This window comes from Oncorhynchus mykiss, chromosome 21 (genome assembly GCF_057628025.1).
Source record: "Oncorhynchus mykiss isolate SJ-2025 chromosome 21, ASM5762802v1, whole genome shotgun sequence".
NCBI classification, from domain to species: Eukaryota; Metazoa; Chordata; class Actinopteri; order Salmoniformes; family Salmonidae; genus Oncorhynchus; species Oncorhynchus mykiss.
In genome coordinates this window covers 29,366,444-29,385,459 of record NC_143042.1, presented here as the reverse complement: position 1 = coordinate 29,385,459, position 19,016 = coordinate 29,366,444, and the positions used below count along the sequence as shown (strand labels likewise).

The window sequence follows — 19,016 nt, the reverse complement described above, 5'->3', positions numbered from 1 at the left end:
GCTGTTTTTGTCACACAACACAATGCCACAGATGTCTCAAGTTTTGAAGAAGCTTGCAATTGACATGCTGACTGCAGAAATGTCCAACGGAGCTGTTGCCAGAGAATTGGATGTTAATTTCTCTACCATAAGCTGCCTCCAGAGAATTTGGCAGTACGTCCAACCGGCCTCACAACTGCAGACCACATGTATGGTGTTGTGTGGGCAAGTGGTTTGCTGATGTCAATGTTGTGAACAGAGTGCCAGATGATGGCGGTGGGGTTATGGTATAGGCAGGCATAAGCTACAGACAATGTACAAAATTGCATTTTATCAATGAATATTTGAATGCACAGAGATACCGTGGCGAGATCCTGAGGCCCAATCTTCTGCCGCCATCACCTCATGTTTCAGGATGATATGGCACGGCCCCACGTTGCAAGGATTTGTACACAAGTCCTGGAAGCTGAAAATGTCTCAGTTCTTCCATGGCCTGGAAACTCAACAGACATGTCACCTATTGAGCATGTTTGGGATCCTCTGGACCGACCTGTACCACAGTGTGTTTCAGTTCCCTCCGGGTTTGGCCAGGGTAGGCCGTCATTGTAAATAAGAATTTGTTCTTAACTGACTTGCCTAGTTAAATAAAGGTTACATATCCAGCAACTTCACACAGCATTGAAGAGGAGTGGGACCGCATTCCACAGGCCACAATCATCAGCCTGATCAACTCTATGCGAAGGAACTGTGTAGCGCATCATGAAGCAAATGGTCACACCGGACTGATCCACGCCCCTGCCTTTTTTTTTTTTTAAAGGTATCTGTGACCAACAGATGCATAACTGTGTTCCCAGTCATGTGAAATCCATAGATTAGGGCCTAATTAATTTATTTCAATTGACTGGGTTCCTTATATGAACTGTAATTCAGTAAAATCTTTGAAAGTGTTTTATATTTCTGTTAAGTTTTATATTTCTGTTCATGCATCACACAAGGCTTCACCATGTCCACGGAGATACCCTTTAAGGTTCTTAACCACACATATTATTGGATGTGTCTGAAATGGAATTCTATTTTTGACCTCTCTCTCACACACTCTCTCTGACTCTTCTCTGTCTCTCTCCTATAGGAGGTGATTGAAGCAATAGCAGAAAGTGCGTTTAAGACCTCTCCCTATCCCGTAATCCTCTCCTTTGAAAACCATGTTGACTCGTGAGTGATCATTCTGGGTAGTGATAAGGAGTATGGCTCATTGAAAGAAAAACTACAATTCTAAAAAGTATCTCTCTTATTCCATTCATTTTTTTCTCTTTCTCTCTCTCTCGTCCCCCCGTACCATCCCTCTCTCAGGGCGAAGCAGCAGGCCAAGATGGCGGAATATTGTAGGACTATTTTTGGCGACGCCCTCCTCATCGACCCTCTAGAGAAATACCCGGTAGGCCTGGCTAAGGGTTAGAGGTCAAGGGTTAGGATTAGGGGTTAGATGTCAGGGTTGGGGTGATTCTTAAGGGCGGGACACACCATAACAGACCTTGTGCGGTAGAGCACCTGCTGGGTGGAATGAAACAGAAAATGACAGCAGATGTTCTGTGGTCAGAGGTGATAGGACTGCCACCTGCTGCACATGAACAACATTCATTATGGTGTAAATAAAAGTGTACCCAAATGCGCTTCAGCCCAGCTTAAACACAAAAGGGGAATCAGGTGCTCGACTGAGGTACTTGAAAAAAATTAAATAAGAAAAAAACATTCCTTACCCCAGAATACTTCAAAGAATAAAGAAAAAGGAAGAAAAAAGAGCACTCTGCACTCATGGAACTGCTACGTTTATTCACGGGACTTACAAAAAGGCTTATGTTTAGGCATAATGGGACAATAAGAGCCTCTACGTAATAAACAGAATTATGTGAGGCTCTGGTGAAGTGTCCTGGGGTAAGGAATGTTTTTTGCTTCATTATGCTGTGTCCAATCCTTTAGGACAGTTTCAAATGATACTTAAAAAAAAATCTATTCCTACCCAAAGTAGAAAGACGTGATTGTATACAAATGTAAAGCAAGGTTTGAAATGATCATTTTTTTGTCAAATATTATATATTATTTTTGTGGGTAATTTGCAGTCAACTAATTATTTGGAATTATTCTTAAGAAATAAAAAAATAAAAACATTTTTTATTTGGAATTATGTTCTGGGCCCCACGACCAGCCACTCAAGATAAAATTGGCCCGGCTGGTTCTAGATAAGCCGTTAAACTTTTTTACTAATGTATTATATTATCTCTCCATTCCTATAGCTGATCCCTGTTCAGCCCTTACCCTCGCCCCAGGAGCTGCTGGGTAAGATTCTGATAAAGAACAAGAAGAAGCACCACCACAGAGCGTCCAGCGGGGGCAACATGAGGAGGAGGACAGGAGAAATAGACGCTCTGGAGCAGGCTTCACCTGTTAACGGTATATACAATATAGTATTCAGACCCCTTGACTTTTTCAAAATGTTGTTACATTACCTTATTCTAAAATGTATTACATAATTTTTCTTTCTCATCAATCTACACAAAATACCCCATAATGACAAGGCAAAAACAGGTTTTTAGACATATTTGCAAATGTATATAAAAAAATAATGGAAATACCACATTTACACAAGTATTCAGACCCTTTAAATTGTTGAAGCACGTTCAACAGCGATTACAGCCTCAAGTCTTCTTGGGTATGAAGCTACACGTTTGGCACACCTGTATTTGGGGAGTTTCTCCCATTTTTCTCTGCAGATACACTCAAGCTCTTTCAGGTTGGATGGGGAGCGTCGCTACACAGCTATTATCAGGTATCTCCAGAGATGTTCGACCGGGTTCAAGTCCGGCTGGGTCACTCTGGCTGGGCCACTCAAGGACATTCAGAGACTTGTCCAGAAGCCACTCTTGCGTTATCTTGGCTGTGTGCTTAGGGTTGTTGTCCCGTTGAAAGGGGAAACTTCGCCCCAGGCTGAGGTCCTGAGCGCTCTGAAGCAGGTTTTCATCAAGGATCTCTCTGTACTTTGCTCTGTTCATCTTTCCCTCGATGCTGACTAGTCTCCCAGTCCCTGCCGCTGACAAACATCCCCACAGCATGATGCTGCCACCACCATGCTTACCCGTAGGGATGGTGCCAGGTTTCCTCCAGAAGTGACGCTTGGCAATCAGTCCAAAAAGTTCAACCTTGTTTCTCATGTTCTGAGAGTCTTTAGGTGCCTTTTGGCAGACTCCAAGCGGGCTGTCATGTGCCTTTTACTGAGGAGTGGCTTCCGTCTGGCCACTCTACCATAAAGGCCTGATTGGTGGTGTGCTGCAGAGATGGTTGTCCTTCTGGAAGGTTCTCCCATCTCCACAGAGGAACTCTGGAGCTCTGTCAGAGTGACCATCAGGTTCTTGATCACCTCCCTTACCAAGGCCCTTCTCCCCCGATTGCTCAGTTTGGCCAGGCGGCCAGCTCTAGGACGAGTCTTGGTGGTTCCAAACTTCTTCCATTTAAGAATGATGGAGGCCACTGTGTTCTTGTGGACCTTCAATAATGGAGAAATGTTTTGGTACCCTTCCCCAGATCTGTGCCTCGACACAATCCAGTCTATGAGCTTTACAGACATGTCCTTTGGCCTCATGGCTTGGTTTATGCTCTGACATGCACTGTCAACCTTATATAGACAGGTGTGTGCCTTTCCAAATCATGTCCATTCAATTGAATTTACTACAATCAAGTTGTAGAAACATGTCAAGCATGATCAATGGAAACAGAATGCACCTGAGCTCAATTTTGAGTCTCAAAGCAAAGGCTCTGAATAAATAAGGTATTAATGTTGTTGTTTTTTCTCACACAATACCCACACACATTCACATACACATAACACGAATGCATACCGACACAGCACAAACACACACACACACACACTACATTGTAGAATAATAGTGATGACATCAAAACTATGGAATAACACATATGGAATCATGTAGTAACCAAACAAGTGTTAAACAAATCAAAATATATTTTAGATTTTAGATTCCTCAAAGTAGCCACCCATTGCCTTGATGACAGCTTTGGACACTCTTGGCATTCTCTCAACCAGCTTCACCTGGAATGCTTTTCCAACATATGTTGAGCACTTGTTGGCTGCTTTTCCTTCCCTCTGCACTTCAGCTCATCCCAATCCTTCTCAATTGGCTTGAGATTGGGTGGTTGTGGAGGTCAGGTCATCTGATGCTGCACTCCATCACTCTCCATATTGGTCATATACAGTGGGGAGAACAAGTATTAGATACACTGCCGATTTTGCAGGTTTTCCTACTTACAAAGCATGTAGAGGTCTGTAATTTTTATCATAGGTACACTTCAACTGTGAGAGAAGATCACATTGTATGATTTTTAAGTAATTAATTTGCATTTTATTGCATGACATAAGTATTTGATCACCTACCAACCAGTAAGAATTCCGGCTCTCACAGACCTGTTAGTTTTTCTTTAAGAAGCCCTCCTGTTCTCCACTCATTACCTGTATTAACTGCACCTGTTTGAACTCGTTACCTGTATAAAATACACCTGTCCACACACTCAATCAAACAGAATCCAACCTCTGCACAATGGCCAAGATCAGAGAGCTGTGTAAGGACATCAGGGATAAAATTGTAGACCTGCACAAGGCTGGGATGGGCTACAGGACAATAGGCAAGCAGCTTGGTGAGAAGGCAACAACTGTTGGCGCAATTATTAGAAAATGGAAGAAGTTCAAGAGGACGGTCAATCACCCTCGGTCTGGGGATCCATGCAAGATCTCACCTCGTGGGGTATCAATGATCATGAGGAAGGTGAGGGATCAGCCCAGAACTACACGACAGGACCTGGTCAATGACCTGAAGAGAGCTGGGACCACAGTCTCAAAGAAAACCATTAGTAACACACTACGCCGTCATGGATTAAAATCCTGCAGCGCACACAAGGTCCCCCTGCTCAAGCCAGCGCATGTCCAGGCCCATCTGAAGTTTTCCAATGAGCATCTGGATGATCCAGAGGAAGAATGGGAGAAGGTCATGTGGTCTGATGAGACAAAAATAGAGCTTTTTGGTCTAAACTCCACTCGCTGTGTTTGGAGGAAGAAGAAGGATGAGTACAACCCCAAGAACACCATCCCAACCGTGAAGCATGGAGGTGGAAACATCATTCTTTGGGGATGCTTTTCTGCAAAGGGGACAGGACGACTGCACCATATTGAGGGGAGGATGGATGGGGCCATGTATCGCGAGATCTTGGCCAACAACCTCCTTCCCTCAGTAAGAGCATTGAAGATGGGTTGTGGCAACGACCCAAAACACACAGTCAGGGCAACTAAGGAGTGGCTCTGTAAGAAGCATAGTGGTTAGAGCGTTGGACTAGTAACCGGAAGGTTGCAAGTTCAAATCCCCGAGCTGACAAGGTACAAATCTGTCGTTCTGCCCCTGAACAGGCAGTTAACCCACTGTTCCTATGCCGTCATTGAAAATAAGAATTTGTTCTTAACTGACTTAAATAAAGGTAAATAAAAATGTTAAAAGCATCTCAAGGTCCTGGAGTGGCCTAGCCAGTCTCCAGACCTGAACCCAATAGAAAATCATTGGAGGGAGCTGAAAGTCCGTCTTGCCCAGCGGCAGCCCCGAAACCTGAAGGATCTGGAAAAGGTCTGTATGGAGGAGTCGGCCAAAAATCCCTGCTGCAGTGTGTGCAAACCTGGTCAAGAACTACAGGAAATGTATGATCTCTGTAATTGCAAGCAAAGGTTTCTGTACCAAATATTAAGGTCTGCTTTTCTGATGTATCAAATACTTACAGTGGGGCAAAAAAGTATTTAGTCAGCCACCAATTGTGCAAGTTCTCCCACTTAAAAAGATGAGAGAGGCCTGTAATTTTCATCATAGGTACACTTCAACTATGACAGACAAAATGAGACAAAAAAATCCTGCGGACTACTTTGTCAACCACTGAAAAAAAAGGTTGAAGACATCCACTACTCATTCACTCAGCCTATTGAGTCCACTGGTGTCACTCACACAGAACTACCCTACGCCTTGACCTCTTTCTCCCCACTCTCTCCAGATGAAATCCTGTGACTAGTGAGGTATGCCCGCCCGACAACCTGCCCGCTCGGCCCCATCCCTGCCTGCCTCCTCCAGACCATCTCTGGAGACCTTCTCCCATTCCTCACCCCCTTCATCATCTCAGTGGTCAGGGATGAGTCTGACTTCAAAATGGCTTGAGTCGCTCCCCTCCTCAAGAAACCGATACTCATCTGACGTCAAAAACTATAGACCTATATCCCTTCTCTGATTATCTTTTTCGTTATCTCTCTCAGAATGATCTTCTTGACCCTAACCAGTCAGGCTTGAAGACTCAACCGAGACTGCTCATCTCTGTGTCATGAAGGCTCTCCACACTGCCTAATCTGACTCTCTCTCCTCTGTTCTTATCTTCCTAGATCTATCCGCTCCCTTCGACACCGTGAACCATCAGATCCTCTCCTCCATCCTCTTAGGGCTGTTCGTGTCAGGCTCTGCACACTCTTGGATTGCATCCCACCTGGCAGGCCGCTCCTACCAGGTGACGTGGAGAGGATCTGTGTACTCTCACTACTAGTGTCCCCCAGGGCTTAGTTCTAGGCCCTCTTCTCTCTATACACCAAGTCACTCGGCTCCGTCATATCCTCACATGGTCTCTCCTATCATTGCTATGCGGCTGGCACTCAACTAATTTTCTCCTTCCCCGCTTCTGACACCCAGGTGGTGACATGGATCTCTGCGTGCCTGGCAGATATCTCAACTTGGATGTCGGCCCACCACCTCAAGCTCAACTTCGACAAGCGTTGCTCTTTCTCCCAGGAAAGGCCAGTTGACAACTTCACAGTGTCGCTCTCCTGGAGTGCAAAGTACCTTGGCGTGTCCCTGGACACCACCCTGTCATTCTCTGTAAACATAAAAGCAGTGACTTGCTCCTGCAGGTTCATACTCTACAACATCCGTAAAGTACGACTCTACCTCACACAGGAAGCGGTGCGGGTCCTAATCCAGGCACTTGTCCTCTCCCATCTAGAGTACTGCTACTCGCTGTTGGCTGGACACCCCGCTTGTGTGATCAAACCCCTGCAACCTATTCAGAACGCTGCAGCCCCGCCTGGTTTTCAACCTTCCCAAATTCCCCGTTCCTCTGCACACTCCACTGGCTTCCAGTCGAAACTCACATCTACAAATGGTGCTTACCTACGGAACAGCAAGAGGAACTGCCCCTCCCTACCTTCAGGCTATACTCAAACCCTACACCCCAACCCGAGCACTCCGTTCTGCCACCTCAGTTCTCTTGGCCCTCCCATCACTACGGGTGGGCAGCGCTCCCACTCAGCCCAGTCCAAGCTCTTCCCTGTCCTGGAACCAGCTTCCCCCTGAAGCTAGGACAGAGTCCCTGTCCTTTTTCTGAAAACAGTATCTTAAATAATCTGCCTCACCGCACTTGTACTTGACCCCCCCCCCCCCCTTTCTAGCTCAGACTATAATGATAGCTACTTTATTGAGGGAAAAAAGTACTTTCTATGCCTGTGATATGTGGTTGTCCCACGTAGCTATCTTAAGATGAATGCACTAAATGTCTGCTAAAGTGTGTGTGTGTGTGTGTGTGTGTGTGTATATAGACTTCCCATTCAGTGACAGCGAGGGGGGCCAGCTGCTGTCCAATGGGGAAGAGAAGCTAGCAGAGAGTCTGGTCAAGGACGGAGATCCCCGGAAGTCAATTGGTCAGTTCACATCTTGAATGAAGAACATGCTGTGGATGGAGAGAGGAAGGGGAGAGAGGGATGGATGGATGGATTGATGAATGGGTGGCTGGATAGATGGAGGATATTGGTAACAGTTGTTTGTGTATGTTTTCTAGGAGGGGAGGGAGAGAGTGATGAGGAGGAGGAAGATGAACCTGTGGCTGAACTGAAGAAACCAAACTCTGATGAGGTGAAACCTCTATTTATTGATTGACCTTCATTGATCCCCGAAGTCTTCAATCGATATGGGTCAGCCCAGTAATAAAATGAACACATAACAATTCTCTCTCTGTCTCAGGGTACTGCCAGTAGTGAGGTAAATGCGACAGAGGAGATGTCTACCCTTGTCAACTACATAGAACCTGTCAAGTTCAAGAGCTTTGAGGTTGCAAACAGTGAGTGTGTGCGTCTGATGATAGCAAGCAAGGTGTGTGTGTGTGTGTGTCAATGATGTGCATCATTGGTGTGCGTGTGTATGTGTGAGTGAGCGGATAGGTGTCATTACGCCTAATCACTCCTCTCATGTAGTGCATAAGGCTAGCTAAATTACTAATTCATAGTTCATTATTAGCCAAGAGACACACACTGACATATTGATTGATTTGAACTGATTTGTATATATTCTCTCTCTCTCACAGAGAGGAATAAGTATTTTGAGATGTCATCATTTGTGGAGACCAAGGGTATGGACACACTGAAGAGTGCACCCATCGAGTTTGTTGAGTACAATAAGAAGCAGCTGAGTCGTATCTATCCTAAAGGGACGAGAGTTGATAGTTCAAACTACATGCCCCAACTCTTCTGGAACGTAGGCTGTCAGATGGTGGCGCTAAACTTCCAGACACTCGGTATGTCGATCTTTCTTCCTTATACCTGAACTTTTCTTATCTTCTCATACCTTTCTTTATTATTTTCTCATCTCGCTCTCAGCCCTCTCTCTTTCTTCTGTCCCCCTGCTTCACTTATTTCCATGACTGACAATCTCCCTCTCTCCCCCTCTCTCTCAGACCTGCCCATGCAGTTGAACATGGGTGTGTTTGAGTATAATGGACACAGTGGTTACCTGCTCAAACCAGAATTCATGAGAAGGACAGACAAACACTTTGACCCCTTCACTGAAAACATAGTGGACGGCATCGTAGCCAACACCGTCAAGATCAGGGTAAGTGGGTATGTGTGTCTCGGGACGGGTGGGGGTGGGGCGGTGGGGTTACGTGTGTGTGTGTGTATGTACGTATATGTCTGTAACTATCTCCTTCTCTCCATCCCTCCGTCTCCAGGTGATCTCAGGCCAGTTCCTGACCGATAAGAAAGTGGGTGTGTACGTGGAAGTGGACATATTTGGACTTCCTGCTGACACAAAGAGGAAGTACCGTACCAGAACTTCCAATGGTAACAGCCTGGACCCAGTCTGGGACGATGAGACTTTTGTCTTCAACAAGGTAACGTTATTACAGGCTGAAGAGACACACACACCATATCGATACACACACTCACACAGTGTACAAAACATTAGGAACACCTGCTCTTTCCATGACACAGACTCAGCAGGTGAATCCAACCTACATGTACTGTACATATTACCTCAGTCAGTCACTCCAACTACCTCATACCCCAGTACACTGACTCGGTACCAGTACTCCTTGTAAATAGGCCTCGTTATTTTATTGTGATACTATTTTCTTTTTAACTTTTTGTTAATTTTCTTACTTTTTAACTGTATTGTTGGGAAAGGGCTCGTAAGTAAGCATTTCACGGTAAAGTCTACACCTGTTTTTGGCGCATGTGAAAAATAACATTTGATTTAAATTGAGATATGGATTGGGTATGTGTGCCATTCAGAGGGTGAATGGGTAAGACAAAAGTTTAAGTTGCTTTGAACGGGGTATGGTAATAGGTGCCAGGCACACCGGCTTAAGTGTGTCAAGAACTGCAACGCCGCTGGGTTTTTCACGCTCAAAAGTTTCCCGTGTCTATCAAGAATGGTCCACCACCCTAAGGACATCCAGCTAACTTGACACAACTGTGGGAAGCATTGGATTCAACATTGGCCAGCATCCCTGTGGAATGCTTTCGACACCTTGTAGAGTCCATGCCCTGACAAATTGAGGCTGTTCTGAGGGCAAAAGGGGGTGCAACTCAATATTAGGAAGGTGTTCCTAATGTTTCATACACTCAATGTATAACAATATACATACCGATGCACACATACACAAGGTAACAGCATTCTGTGTGTAGGTGGTCCTGCCCACTCTGGCCTCTCTGAGGATAGCTGTGTTTGAGGAGAACGGGAAGTTCCTCGGACATCGGATCTGCCCTGTGTCAACCATCCGACCGGGTCAGTACTGTGTTTGTCTGCCTGGCTGCGTGTGTGTGGATCTTTTTGATCTTGTATCGTACAGTCTGTTCTTTCAATGCTGTCATCTTGTGTGTGTGTGTGTGTAGGTTACCACTACATCAGTTTGAAGAATGAGATGAACCAGCCTCTGTTGCTTCCCTCTTTATTGGTCTACACCGAGGCTCAAGACTACATTCCTAATGAACACCAGGGTAAGAAACTACACTATCCATAACCTCCTAGGACTACACTACCCTTAACCCCCTAGGACTATATTACCCATAACCCCCAATGACTACACTACACATGACCCCTTAGGACTATATTACCCATAACCTCTATGACTACAGAACTGAGTTATCTGAAATTCCGACCAAGAAAACCTGTTCATTTCCACTTCGTTATCTTCCATGTCGTAATAACAAATCAGAAACTGGGGTATCATCCGTCTATCCTGAGTTTACAGACATGCTGAACTCTGACGTCGCCTACTAAGAAAATTACTTTGATGACAGCATTTTCTGCAGTTAAATTCCAAGAGCAACAAACATTACTAAGTGTGTGTATGTGTACTAGGTCTAGGCACATTGCTCACTTTTGTGTTGTGTTGTGTGTTGATGTTAGAGTATGCTGAGGCCTTGACCAACCCCATCAAACATGTGAGTCTTTTGGACCAGAGAGAGAGACAGCTAGCTGCTCTGATGGAGGACAACGGCGAGGTGAGGAGACCACACATACACACACACACGCATGTTATGTTCTTCTATCCTCATGGTGACCTAAAATTATTTTACCTAACCCCTAACCGTAAACCTTACCATAACCCTAAACCTAACTCCTAAATCTATCCACCAACCCCTTACCCTAATTTTAACCCTAACCTTAATTGTAACCCTAAACCTAACCCCTTAGCTTAAAATAACCTCCCACGAGGGACAATTTTCCTTGTGTTACTATCCTTGTAGGGACTTTGGGGGATTTTACATCCTCACAAGGATAGAAGAACACACCCACACACACACACACACACACACACACACACACACACACACACACACACACACAAAAACACATCACATGATATGGGGGCTACACTGAGGCGTGGTGAAAACCAGTAGGGTTTTATCTGCTACACTAGACAAGTGTTCTTGGGTGTGATCCGTGGATCGAATTCTTGAAAATAGAACCAAAGTTTAATTTCCTTGCAGAGCCATGCTGCTTACTACGCCCAGGGTTCATTGAAATGAGTGGGATGCCTCGCAATCTGCAAAAGTTACACATCCAATGTAGCAGGCCTTTGAGACTGATGTCAAAATTGTGAATTAAAGTTACAAGTTAAGAATCATCAACCTTCTCTCCACTGTGTGTAGCGTGTATTGGAGCAGCCGAAGGAGGGAGAGAAGGATCGGAAGGGCGACGCCCCCCTGGGGAAGATCCCCTCCCCCCTCCACCCCGTCCCCGCCCCCATTGATGACATCAGCGACCTCATCAGCTTATCTGGACCAGGTAGTCCACACTGTAACACACACACACACACCTATCATTGTTTGGTGTATTATAGAGGAGGCTGGTGAGTGGAGCTATTGGAGGATGGAAAGGTATCAAACACATGACTTGCATAAGCGGAGGACACCGATCCATTTATTCCATTCCAGACATTATACTAAGCCCATCCTCCGATATCTCCGCCTATCAGCCACCCCTGGTGTGTTATGTATTGTATTAAAAATCAGGCCTTGTGGAGTTATGGGGATTGGTGATGTGTGTGAGTATTGTGAGTGTTGTATTGTTAGTATTGTATACATTTTTTTAACTAGGCAAGTCAGTTAAGAATAAATTATTCTTTACAATTACGGCCTACCCCAGCCAAACCCTAACCCGAACGACGCTGGGCCAATTGTGGGCCGCACTATGGGACTCCCAATCACGGCCGGTTGTCATACAGCTCAAGATTGAACCAGGTTCTGTAGTGACGCCTCTAGCACTGAGATGCAGCGCCTTAGACGGCTGCGCCACTCGAGAGCACGTATTTGTTGTTAGTTATCGTGTGTTAACCAGATGCTCTATTCAAGAACCTGGGAGAGCTATTGGTCGCGTTCCAGGCTGACTACATTGCAGATGCAGATCTCAGCATGTCTGCAATGTAGTCAGACTGGAGCACAACCATTATGTGAGTATCATTGCTGAGTTCTGAAGTGAAAACATCACATCTACATTTCAACCTGTCCTGTCCTGTTCCTGTCTCCATGTGTCAGGCCAGAAAGAGGATCTTATTGCTACAGTCCTGGCAAGTAAGTCATCTCCTATCCACCCATCCACATTACATTACACCACAGAACTCATTATCACCCTCATGTGGTGGGAGGCCAAACCAGTTAGATAATTTCTCCCTTTCTCTCTCGTTCTCTCAGATCTCCAGGCTCAGTCTACAGAAGAGTTGAAACAGCAGAAGTCGTATCTGAAGCTGTTGAAGAAACAATGTAAAGAACTCAAGGAGCTCCGCAAGAAACACCTCAAGAAGGTTAGACTGACACACACACACACACAGCTTGTCTGTCTTTCTGCAAAATTTGAAATACTAACTTGTAAAGATGTTGTCAATAAACCACAGTGATATTTTTTATAGACAGCTTAAATCCATTACGAATACTGCTGCTTGTGTTTGCATCAGCACACTGTCTATTTGACATGTGTGTGTGTCTGTGCACGGTTGTGCTTGTATACGTGCGTGTGTGTGTATTAAAAGGTGTGGGCCTTGAGTAAAGAGCAGAGGAGTCGCTGTAACCAGCTCCGCTCTGACACACAGAGACGACGCAGTCAGATGGAGAAACATCTCAAAAGCAGCATGAAGAAAAAGTAAGAGAGCGAGGGAGGGATGGATGGGGGGGTGATGAAGAGTTGGTAGGGGGTGATGAGAAAGAGATTCCAAATCAACCACTTGCCCCTTACACAGGAAAGGGGGGGAGACACAGTGGGGAATATTTGTGTATATTAATGTGTTTGTATGTATATAATAATATATTTGTAAAAAATATATATATATTTGTTTGTTTGTGTGTGTGTCAGTGAGCCAGCAGAGCCGGTGCAGAGGCAGTTGACAGCATTGGAGATGGAGTTACAGAAACAGACGGTGCAGCTGAGAGAGTGGCAGATGCAAGAGCTCCTAAAACTACGGCAACAACAACACACACTGGAGAGAGAGAAGAAACACACACACCTACGAGAGGTATGCACGCACGCACGCACCCAAGCACATGCGCACACACACACCTACGAGAAGTACACACACACACATACGAATCACATACAGATTCTCACCCCTCCTGCTGTGTGTTCCAGGCATTTCAGAAAATAAAGGAGACATCCCAGGAATGTCAGACGGCTCAGCTCAAAAAACTTAAGGAGATCTGTGAGAGGTAAGATACTGTTTCATGCTTTATAACGACAGTTTTACACCTTACACCTGTCACCTTATTAAGTACCATCAATTATTATGTGAGAAGTAAGATACTGTTTAACGCTTTATAACTATATTGTATGACTCCCAATATATACTGAACAAAAATATGAACGCAACATATTTTGTTGGTCCTATGTTTCATGAGCTGAAATAAAAGATCCCTGAAATGTTCCATATGCACAAAAGCTTATTTCTCTCAATTGTTGTGTACAAATTTGCTTACATCCCTGTTAGTGAGCATTTCTCATTTGCCAAGATAATCCATCCACCTGACCGGTGTGGCATATCAAGAAGCTGATTAAACAGCACGGTCATTACACAGGTGCACCTTGTGCTGGGGACAATTGAAGGCCACTCTAAAATGTGCAGTTTTGTCACACAACACAATTCCACAGATGTCTCAAAAATGCTAACAGCAGGAATGTCCACCAGGGCTGTTGCCAGAGAATGTAATGTTAATTTCTCTACCATAAGCCGCCTCCAACATTGTTTTAGAGAATTAGGCAGTATGTCCAGCCTGCCTCACAACCGCAGACTACGTGTAACCACACCAGCCAGGACCTGGCTTCTTCACCTGGGGGGACAGCTGATAAAACTCTGGATTACCACACCCGAAGAATTTCTGCACAAACTGTTAGAAACCGTCTGAGGGAAGGTCATCTGCGTGCTCGTCATCCTCACCAGGGTCTTGACCTGACTGCAGTTCGGCGTCATAACCGACTTCAGTGGGAAAATGCTCACCTTCAATGGCCACTGGCAAGCTGGAGAAGTGTGCTCTTTACGGATTAATCCCGGTTTCAACTGTACCGGGCAGATGGCACAATTGCATTTTATCAATGGCAATTTGAATGCACAGAGATGCCGTGACGAGATCCTGAAGCCCATTGTCATGCATTTCATCCGCCACCATCACCTCATGTTTCAGCATGATAATGCATTGCCCAATGTCACAAGGATCTGTACACAATTCCTGGAAGCTGAAAATGTCCCAGTTCTTCCATGGCCTGCTTACTCACTAGACATATGTCACCCATTGAGCATGTTTGGGATGCTCTGGATCGACGTGTACAAGAGTGTGCTCCAGTTCCCACCAATATCCAACAATTTCACACAGCCATTGAAGAGGAGTGGGACAACATTCCACAGGCCACAATCAACAGCCTGATCAAAACTATGCGAAGGTGACGTGTCGCGCTGCATGAGGCAAATGGTGGTCACACCAGATAATGATTGGTTTTCTGATCCACGCCCCTACCTTTTTTTAGGTTATCTGTGACCAACAGATGCATATCTGCATTCCCAGTCACGTGAAATCCATACTTTAGGGCCTAATGAATTTATTTCAATTGACTGATTTCCTTATATGAACTGTAACTCAAGTCAAATCTTTGAAATGGTTGCATTTATATTTTTGTTCAGTGTAGATGGATTTCTATAAAAACACCTTTATAAGTAGAGTTAAGTTCTTATGTGAGCGGCAGTGTTGGGGGTAAAGTGTAACAAAAGTAACACGTTACGTAATCAGCTTACTTTTATGAGTAGCGGACTAAAGTAACACGTTACTTTTTCAAATTGGGTAATATTTTTAGTTACTTTCAGAACCATATCTCTACTGGGTGCGTGTTTCCATGATCCGATCTCAACTTGTTTCTTCATTTAGTTCTCAAGCGAGCGGAGAAAGGCTGTTTGGAGAAATGTCATTAAAGATGCTGTCCATAGAGATGTAGAGGGCTCTAATCTTTGACATTGATCGCTTCTGTGATATGAAAGCCCATAGAGGGCTGTCCTGTCTAGCTGCAAGTGTGCCCTATATACATCTCTATGGGTCCATCATGTATGTGCGGTCTATTACCAGAACTTGCAGCTCGAGATAAAGATTTTGAACAAAAAGATCTGTACAGATGTTTGGCTTGCAGTATATATGGCTAATTAAGCAGCCCATATGATAGTGAAGTATTTGTAGATTAGCACAGGAAAGATCGCCACTGATGAAAAGAGAAACTCCAAACCAGAGTTAGTAAGTAGCCTATATTTAGTAGAGCGCACGTAAATCACCTGTCGGATGGAGATTTTTTTTTCATGAAAATAAGTCAAAGTAATATAACTAGTAACACAAGTCATTCCTTTCCACACAAATTACTTTTGTAAAGTAACGCGTTACTTTTGTAAATGTAATGTAATTTAAATGCAATGTATTACTTTTTCAAGTAACTATTCCCAACACTGGTAAGAGGTAAGAGGTAAGATAATTTATGATCATTTATAATAATAATTGATTGGATTATAGCGCTTTCCCAGATGTTCAAAGCGCTGTAAATACTAAGGGGAACTCACTTCGTCCACCACCAACGTGAAGCTCATCACTGCAACCATTTGGTGGTGCACTGCAACCATTTGTGCCAGAACGCTCACCACGCATCAGCTATTATAGCAACTGTATTACTCTGAATGCAGATGGATTCATATCAAAACACCATTACCAGAAAGCTAAGTTACAAGTTATTGTTTATTTGTTTTTGTTATTGTTTACAGAGAGAAGAAGGAGCTTCAAAAGATTCTAGACAGGAAGAGACAGCACAGCATTATCGAGGCCAAGAGCAGAGACAGAGACAAGGCTGAGTCGTATGTTACTGTGTGTGTGCGTGCGTGCGTGTGCGTGTTAGTGTTGCACGCTATACCGAAATTTCTGAACTTTTTCGATACTAGAACATGAAAAATGTATCGGTAGAAGAATTGTTTTTACTTTTGGTACTTCTGTCAAATGTGTCTCACGTCATATACGGATTGAGAGGATTGAATCTGTCTAGTCACCCCTTAGCACTCACATCTATAGCCATGAAATTATTTGAAAGGCTGGTCATGGCTCACATCCACACCATCATCTCAGAAACACTGGCCCCACTCCAATTCGCATTCCGCTCCCACAGATCCAGAGATGACGCAATCTCTATTGCAGTCCACACTGGACTAAAGGAATACCTATGTAAGAATCCTGTTCATTGATTACAGCTCAGCGTTCAACACCATAGTCCCGTCCAAGCTCATCACCAGGCTCAGGACCCTGGTACAGAACACCTCCCTCTGCAACTGGATCCTGGACTTCCTGATGGGCCGGCCCCAGGAGGTGAGGGTAGACAACAACACATCTGCCACGCTGACCATCAACACTGGGCTTAGTCCTCTCCTGTACTCCCTGTTCACCCATGATTGCATGGCCACGCAGGACTCCAACACCATCATCAAGTTTGCTAAAGACACAACGGTGGTAGGACTGATCAACGACGATGATGAGGCAGTCTAAAGGGAGGAGGTCAGAGACATCACAGTGTGGTGCCAGGACAACAATCTCTCCCTCAATGTCAGCAAGACAAAGGAGCTGACGGCAGCTGCAAGGCACCCGACCACAAGGCGCTGCAGAGTGTGGTGAGAATGGTCCGGTACATCACTGGGGCCGAGCTCCCTGCCATCCAGGACCTCTATACAAGGCAGTGTCAGAAGAAGGGCCAAAAAATTCTGACTCCAGCCACCCAAGCCATAGACTGTTCTCTCTACTACCGCATGGCAAGCGGTACCAGTGAATCAAGTGTGGAACCAACAGGACCCTGAACAGCTTCTACCCCCAAGCCATAAGACTGCTAAACAAGATTGCTAAATAGCTCATTTAATGTCTACCCAGACTACCTACATTGACCATTTTTTGCACTAACTTTCCTGCACTGAGTCTATGCACACACGTTGGACTCACACATACGCACATACATCACACATACGCTGGACTCACACTCACACATACTTACACTGACACCCCAACATACACACACACACGCCCACTACATATGCCCCCCCACACACATAACATGCGCACACATGCAAACTGATGCCACACACACACACACACACACATACATACTGACACCACATACGCTGCTGCTACTCTCTATTATCTATCCTGTTGCTTAGTCACTTGATCCCTACCTATATATACATAGCTACCCCTGCACATCGACTCGGTACTGGTACTCCCTGTATATAGCCATGTTATTTTTACTCGAAGCATGTGACTATAATACAATTTGATTTTAATCATTTGTCTGAATCTTCTCAATGGGGAAGTAGTAACATGCCAGGTTACCTGACAGCACAAGACACGTTTGAGAAGCAAGCGAGAGGAATGAGAAATTGCAGACACATGGCTTTTCTAACATAAACATCATGGGAATATTTTGCTTACAGAGACGTTATGACGGCCGTCCCACCGAAACAACTAAGCAAAAGGTGTTACAAAGCGGTGCAGTGCAAGGGAGGTTTAGTTCCGAAACAACATAAAAAACTATTTTACACATGACATTTGCATTGTAACATTCTGCTAGCAACTTAATTTGATTTTTTTTTTTTTGGGGGGGGGGGGCAATGACATGAACATATATTCAGCATGACATTCATGTGAGCATTATAATATGATTACAAACCAAAAGTAATGTGAAATGCACTCATAACTTAGCTATGAAAGCAATATATTTAGACTAACGTTACTTCGTGTTTGTCTGGGCTTGCTAGCAGTAGCCACCCTGGGAGTTGCAATGCACTCTGGGAATCGTAGTATGCTATGTAAAATCCATAGGATTTCTATGGTGTGTAGACTATTGCAATACAGAAACTTCAGAAATTAAATGATTTCTATGGTGTGTAGACTATTGCAATATAGAAGCTTCAGAAATGAGCTTCAAAGTGTTTTTTATGTCATTTGGAACTCAACTATTGATTTAATATATTAAATGATTTAGGTACAATGAATAATGAATCATAGGTCTAATGAATGTAATGTGACCTGATATTATGGCCATAGATGAGCAAATTAACCCAAATATGTATCAAATTACATTTTAAAACAGTTAATGTAATGTAATTGTAAATTTATCTCAGCTATGGTTTTTCATTAGGAAAATGTAATAAATTCTCATGGTATTTAATATGGTGGTATATTTTGGAAAGGAATTGAAAATAGAATAAAATATATTATATTTGTTATTTTACCAGTTATCAACATATTGTTCAATGTAAAAACAATACACTACATGACCAAAAGTATGTGGACACCTGCTCATTGAACATCTCATTCCAAAACCATGGGCATTAATACGGAGTTGGTCCCCCCTTTGCTGCTATGACAGCCTCCACTCTACTGGGAAGGTTCTCCACAAGATGTTGGAACATTGCTGCGGGGACAAGAGTATTAGTGAGGTTGGGTACTGATGTTGGGAGATTAGGCCTGGCTCGCAGTTGACATTCCAATTCATCCCAAAGGTGTTCGATGGGGTTGAGGTCAGTTCTTCCACACCGATCTCAACAAACCATTTCTGTATGGACCTCGCTGTGTGCACGGGGGCATTGTCATGCTGAAACAGGAAAGGGCCATACCCAAACTTTTGCCACAAAGTTGG

At 44.3% G+C, this 19,016-nt stretch overlaps 1 protein-coding gene across 2 annotated transcripts in view; it reads left to right on the top strand.

The window, feature by feature from the left end:
• Window positions 1-19,016, top strand: part of plcb3 (phospholipase C, beta 3 (phosphatidylinositol-specific)) — a 119,180-nt gene that overhangs the window by 78,300 nt on the left and 21,864 nt on the right. For both annotated transcript variants that reach the window (XM_036957709.2, XM_036957711.2), the window contains exons 12-30: window positions 1,109-1,191; window positions 1,330-1,414; window positions 2,271-2,427; window positions 7,655-7,756; window positions 7,894-7,967; window positions 8,076-8,172; window positions 8,416-8,625; window positions 8,785-8,939; window positions 9,058-9,219; window positions 10,016-10,115; window positions 10,223-10,327; window positions 10,740-10,834; window positions 11,486-11,621; window positions 12,371-12,406; window positions 12,527-12,636; window positions 12,862-12,971; window positions 13,182-13,341; window positions 13,455-13,531; window positions 16,108-16,197. In XM_036957709.2, coding sequence (XP_036813604.1) covers window positions 1,109-1,191; window positions 1,330-1,414; window positions 2,271-2,427; window positions 7,655-7,756; window positions 7,894-7,967; window positions 8,076-8,172; window positions 8,416-8,625; window positions 8,785-8,939; window positions 9,058-9,219; window positions 10,016-10,115; window positions 10,223-10,327; window positions 10,740-10,834; window positions 11,486-11,621; window positions 12,371-12,406; window positions 12,527-12,636; window positions 12,862-12,971; window positions 13,182-13,341; window positions 13,455-13,531; window positions 16,108-16,197 — 2,144 coding nt within the window. The remainder of the gene's footprint in view (window positions 1-1,108; window positions 1,192-1,329; window positions 1,415-2,270; window positions 2,428-7,654; window positions 7,757-7,893; window positions 7,968-8,075; window positions 8,173-8,415; window positions 8,626-8,784; window positions 8,940-9,057; window positions 9,220-10,015; window positions 10,116-10,222; window positions 10,328-10,739; window positions 10,835-11,485; window positions 11,622-12,370; window positions 12,407-12,526; window positions 12,637-12,861; window positions 12,972-13,181; window positions 13,342-13,454; window positions 13,532-16,107; window positions 16,198-19,016) is intronic.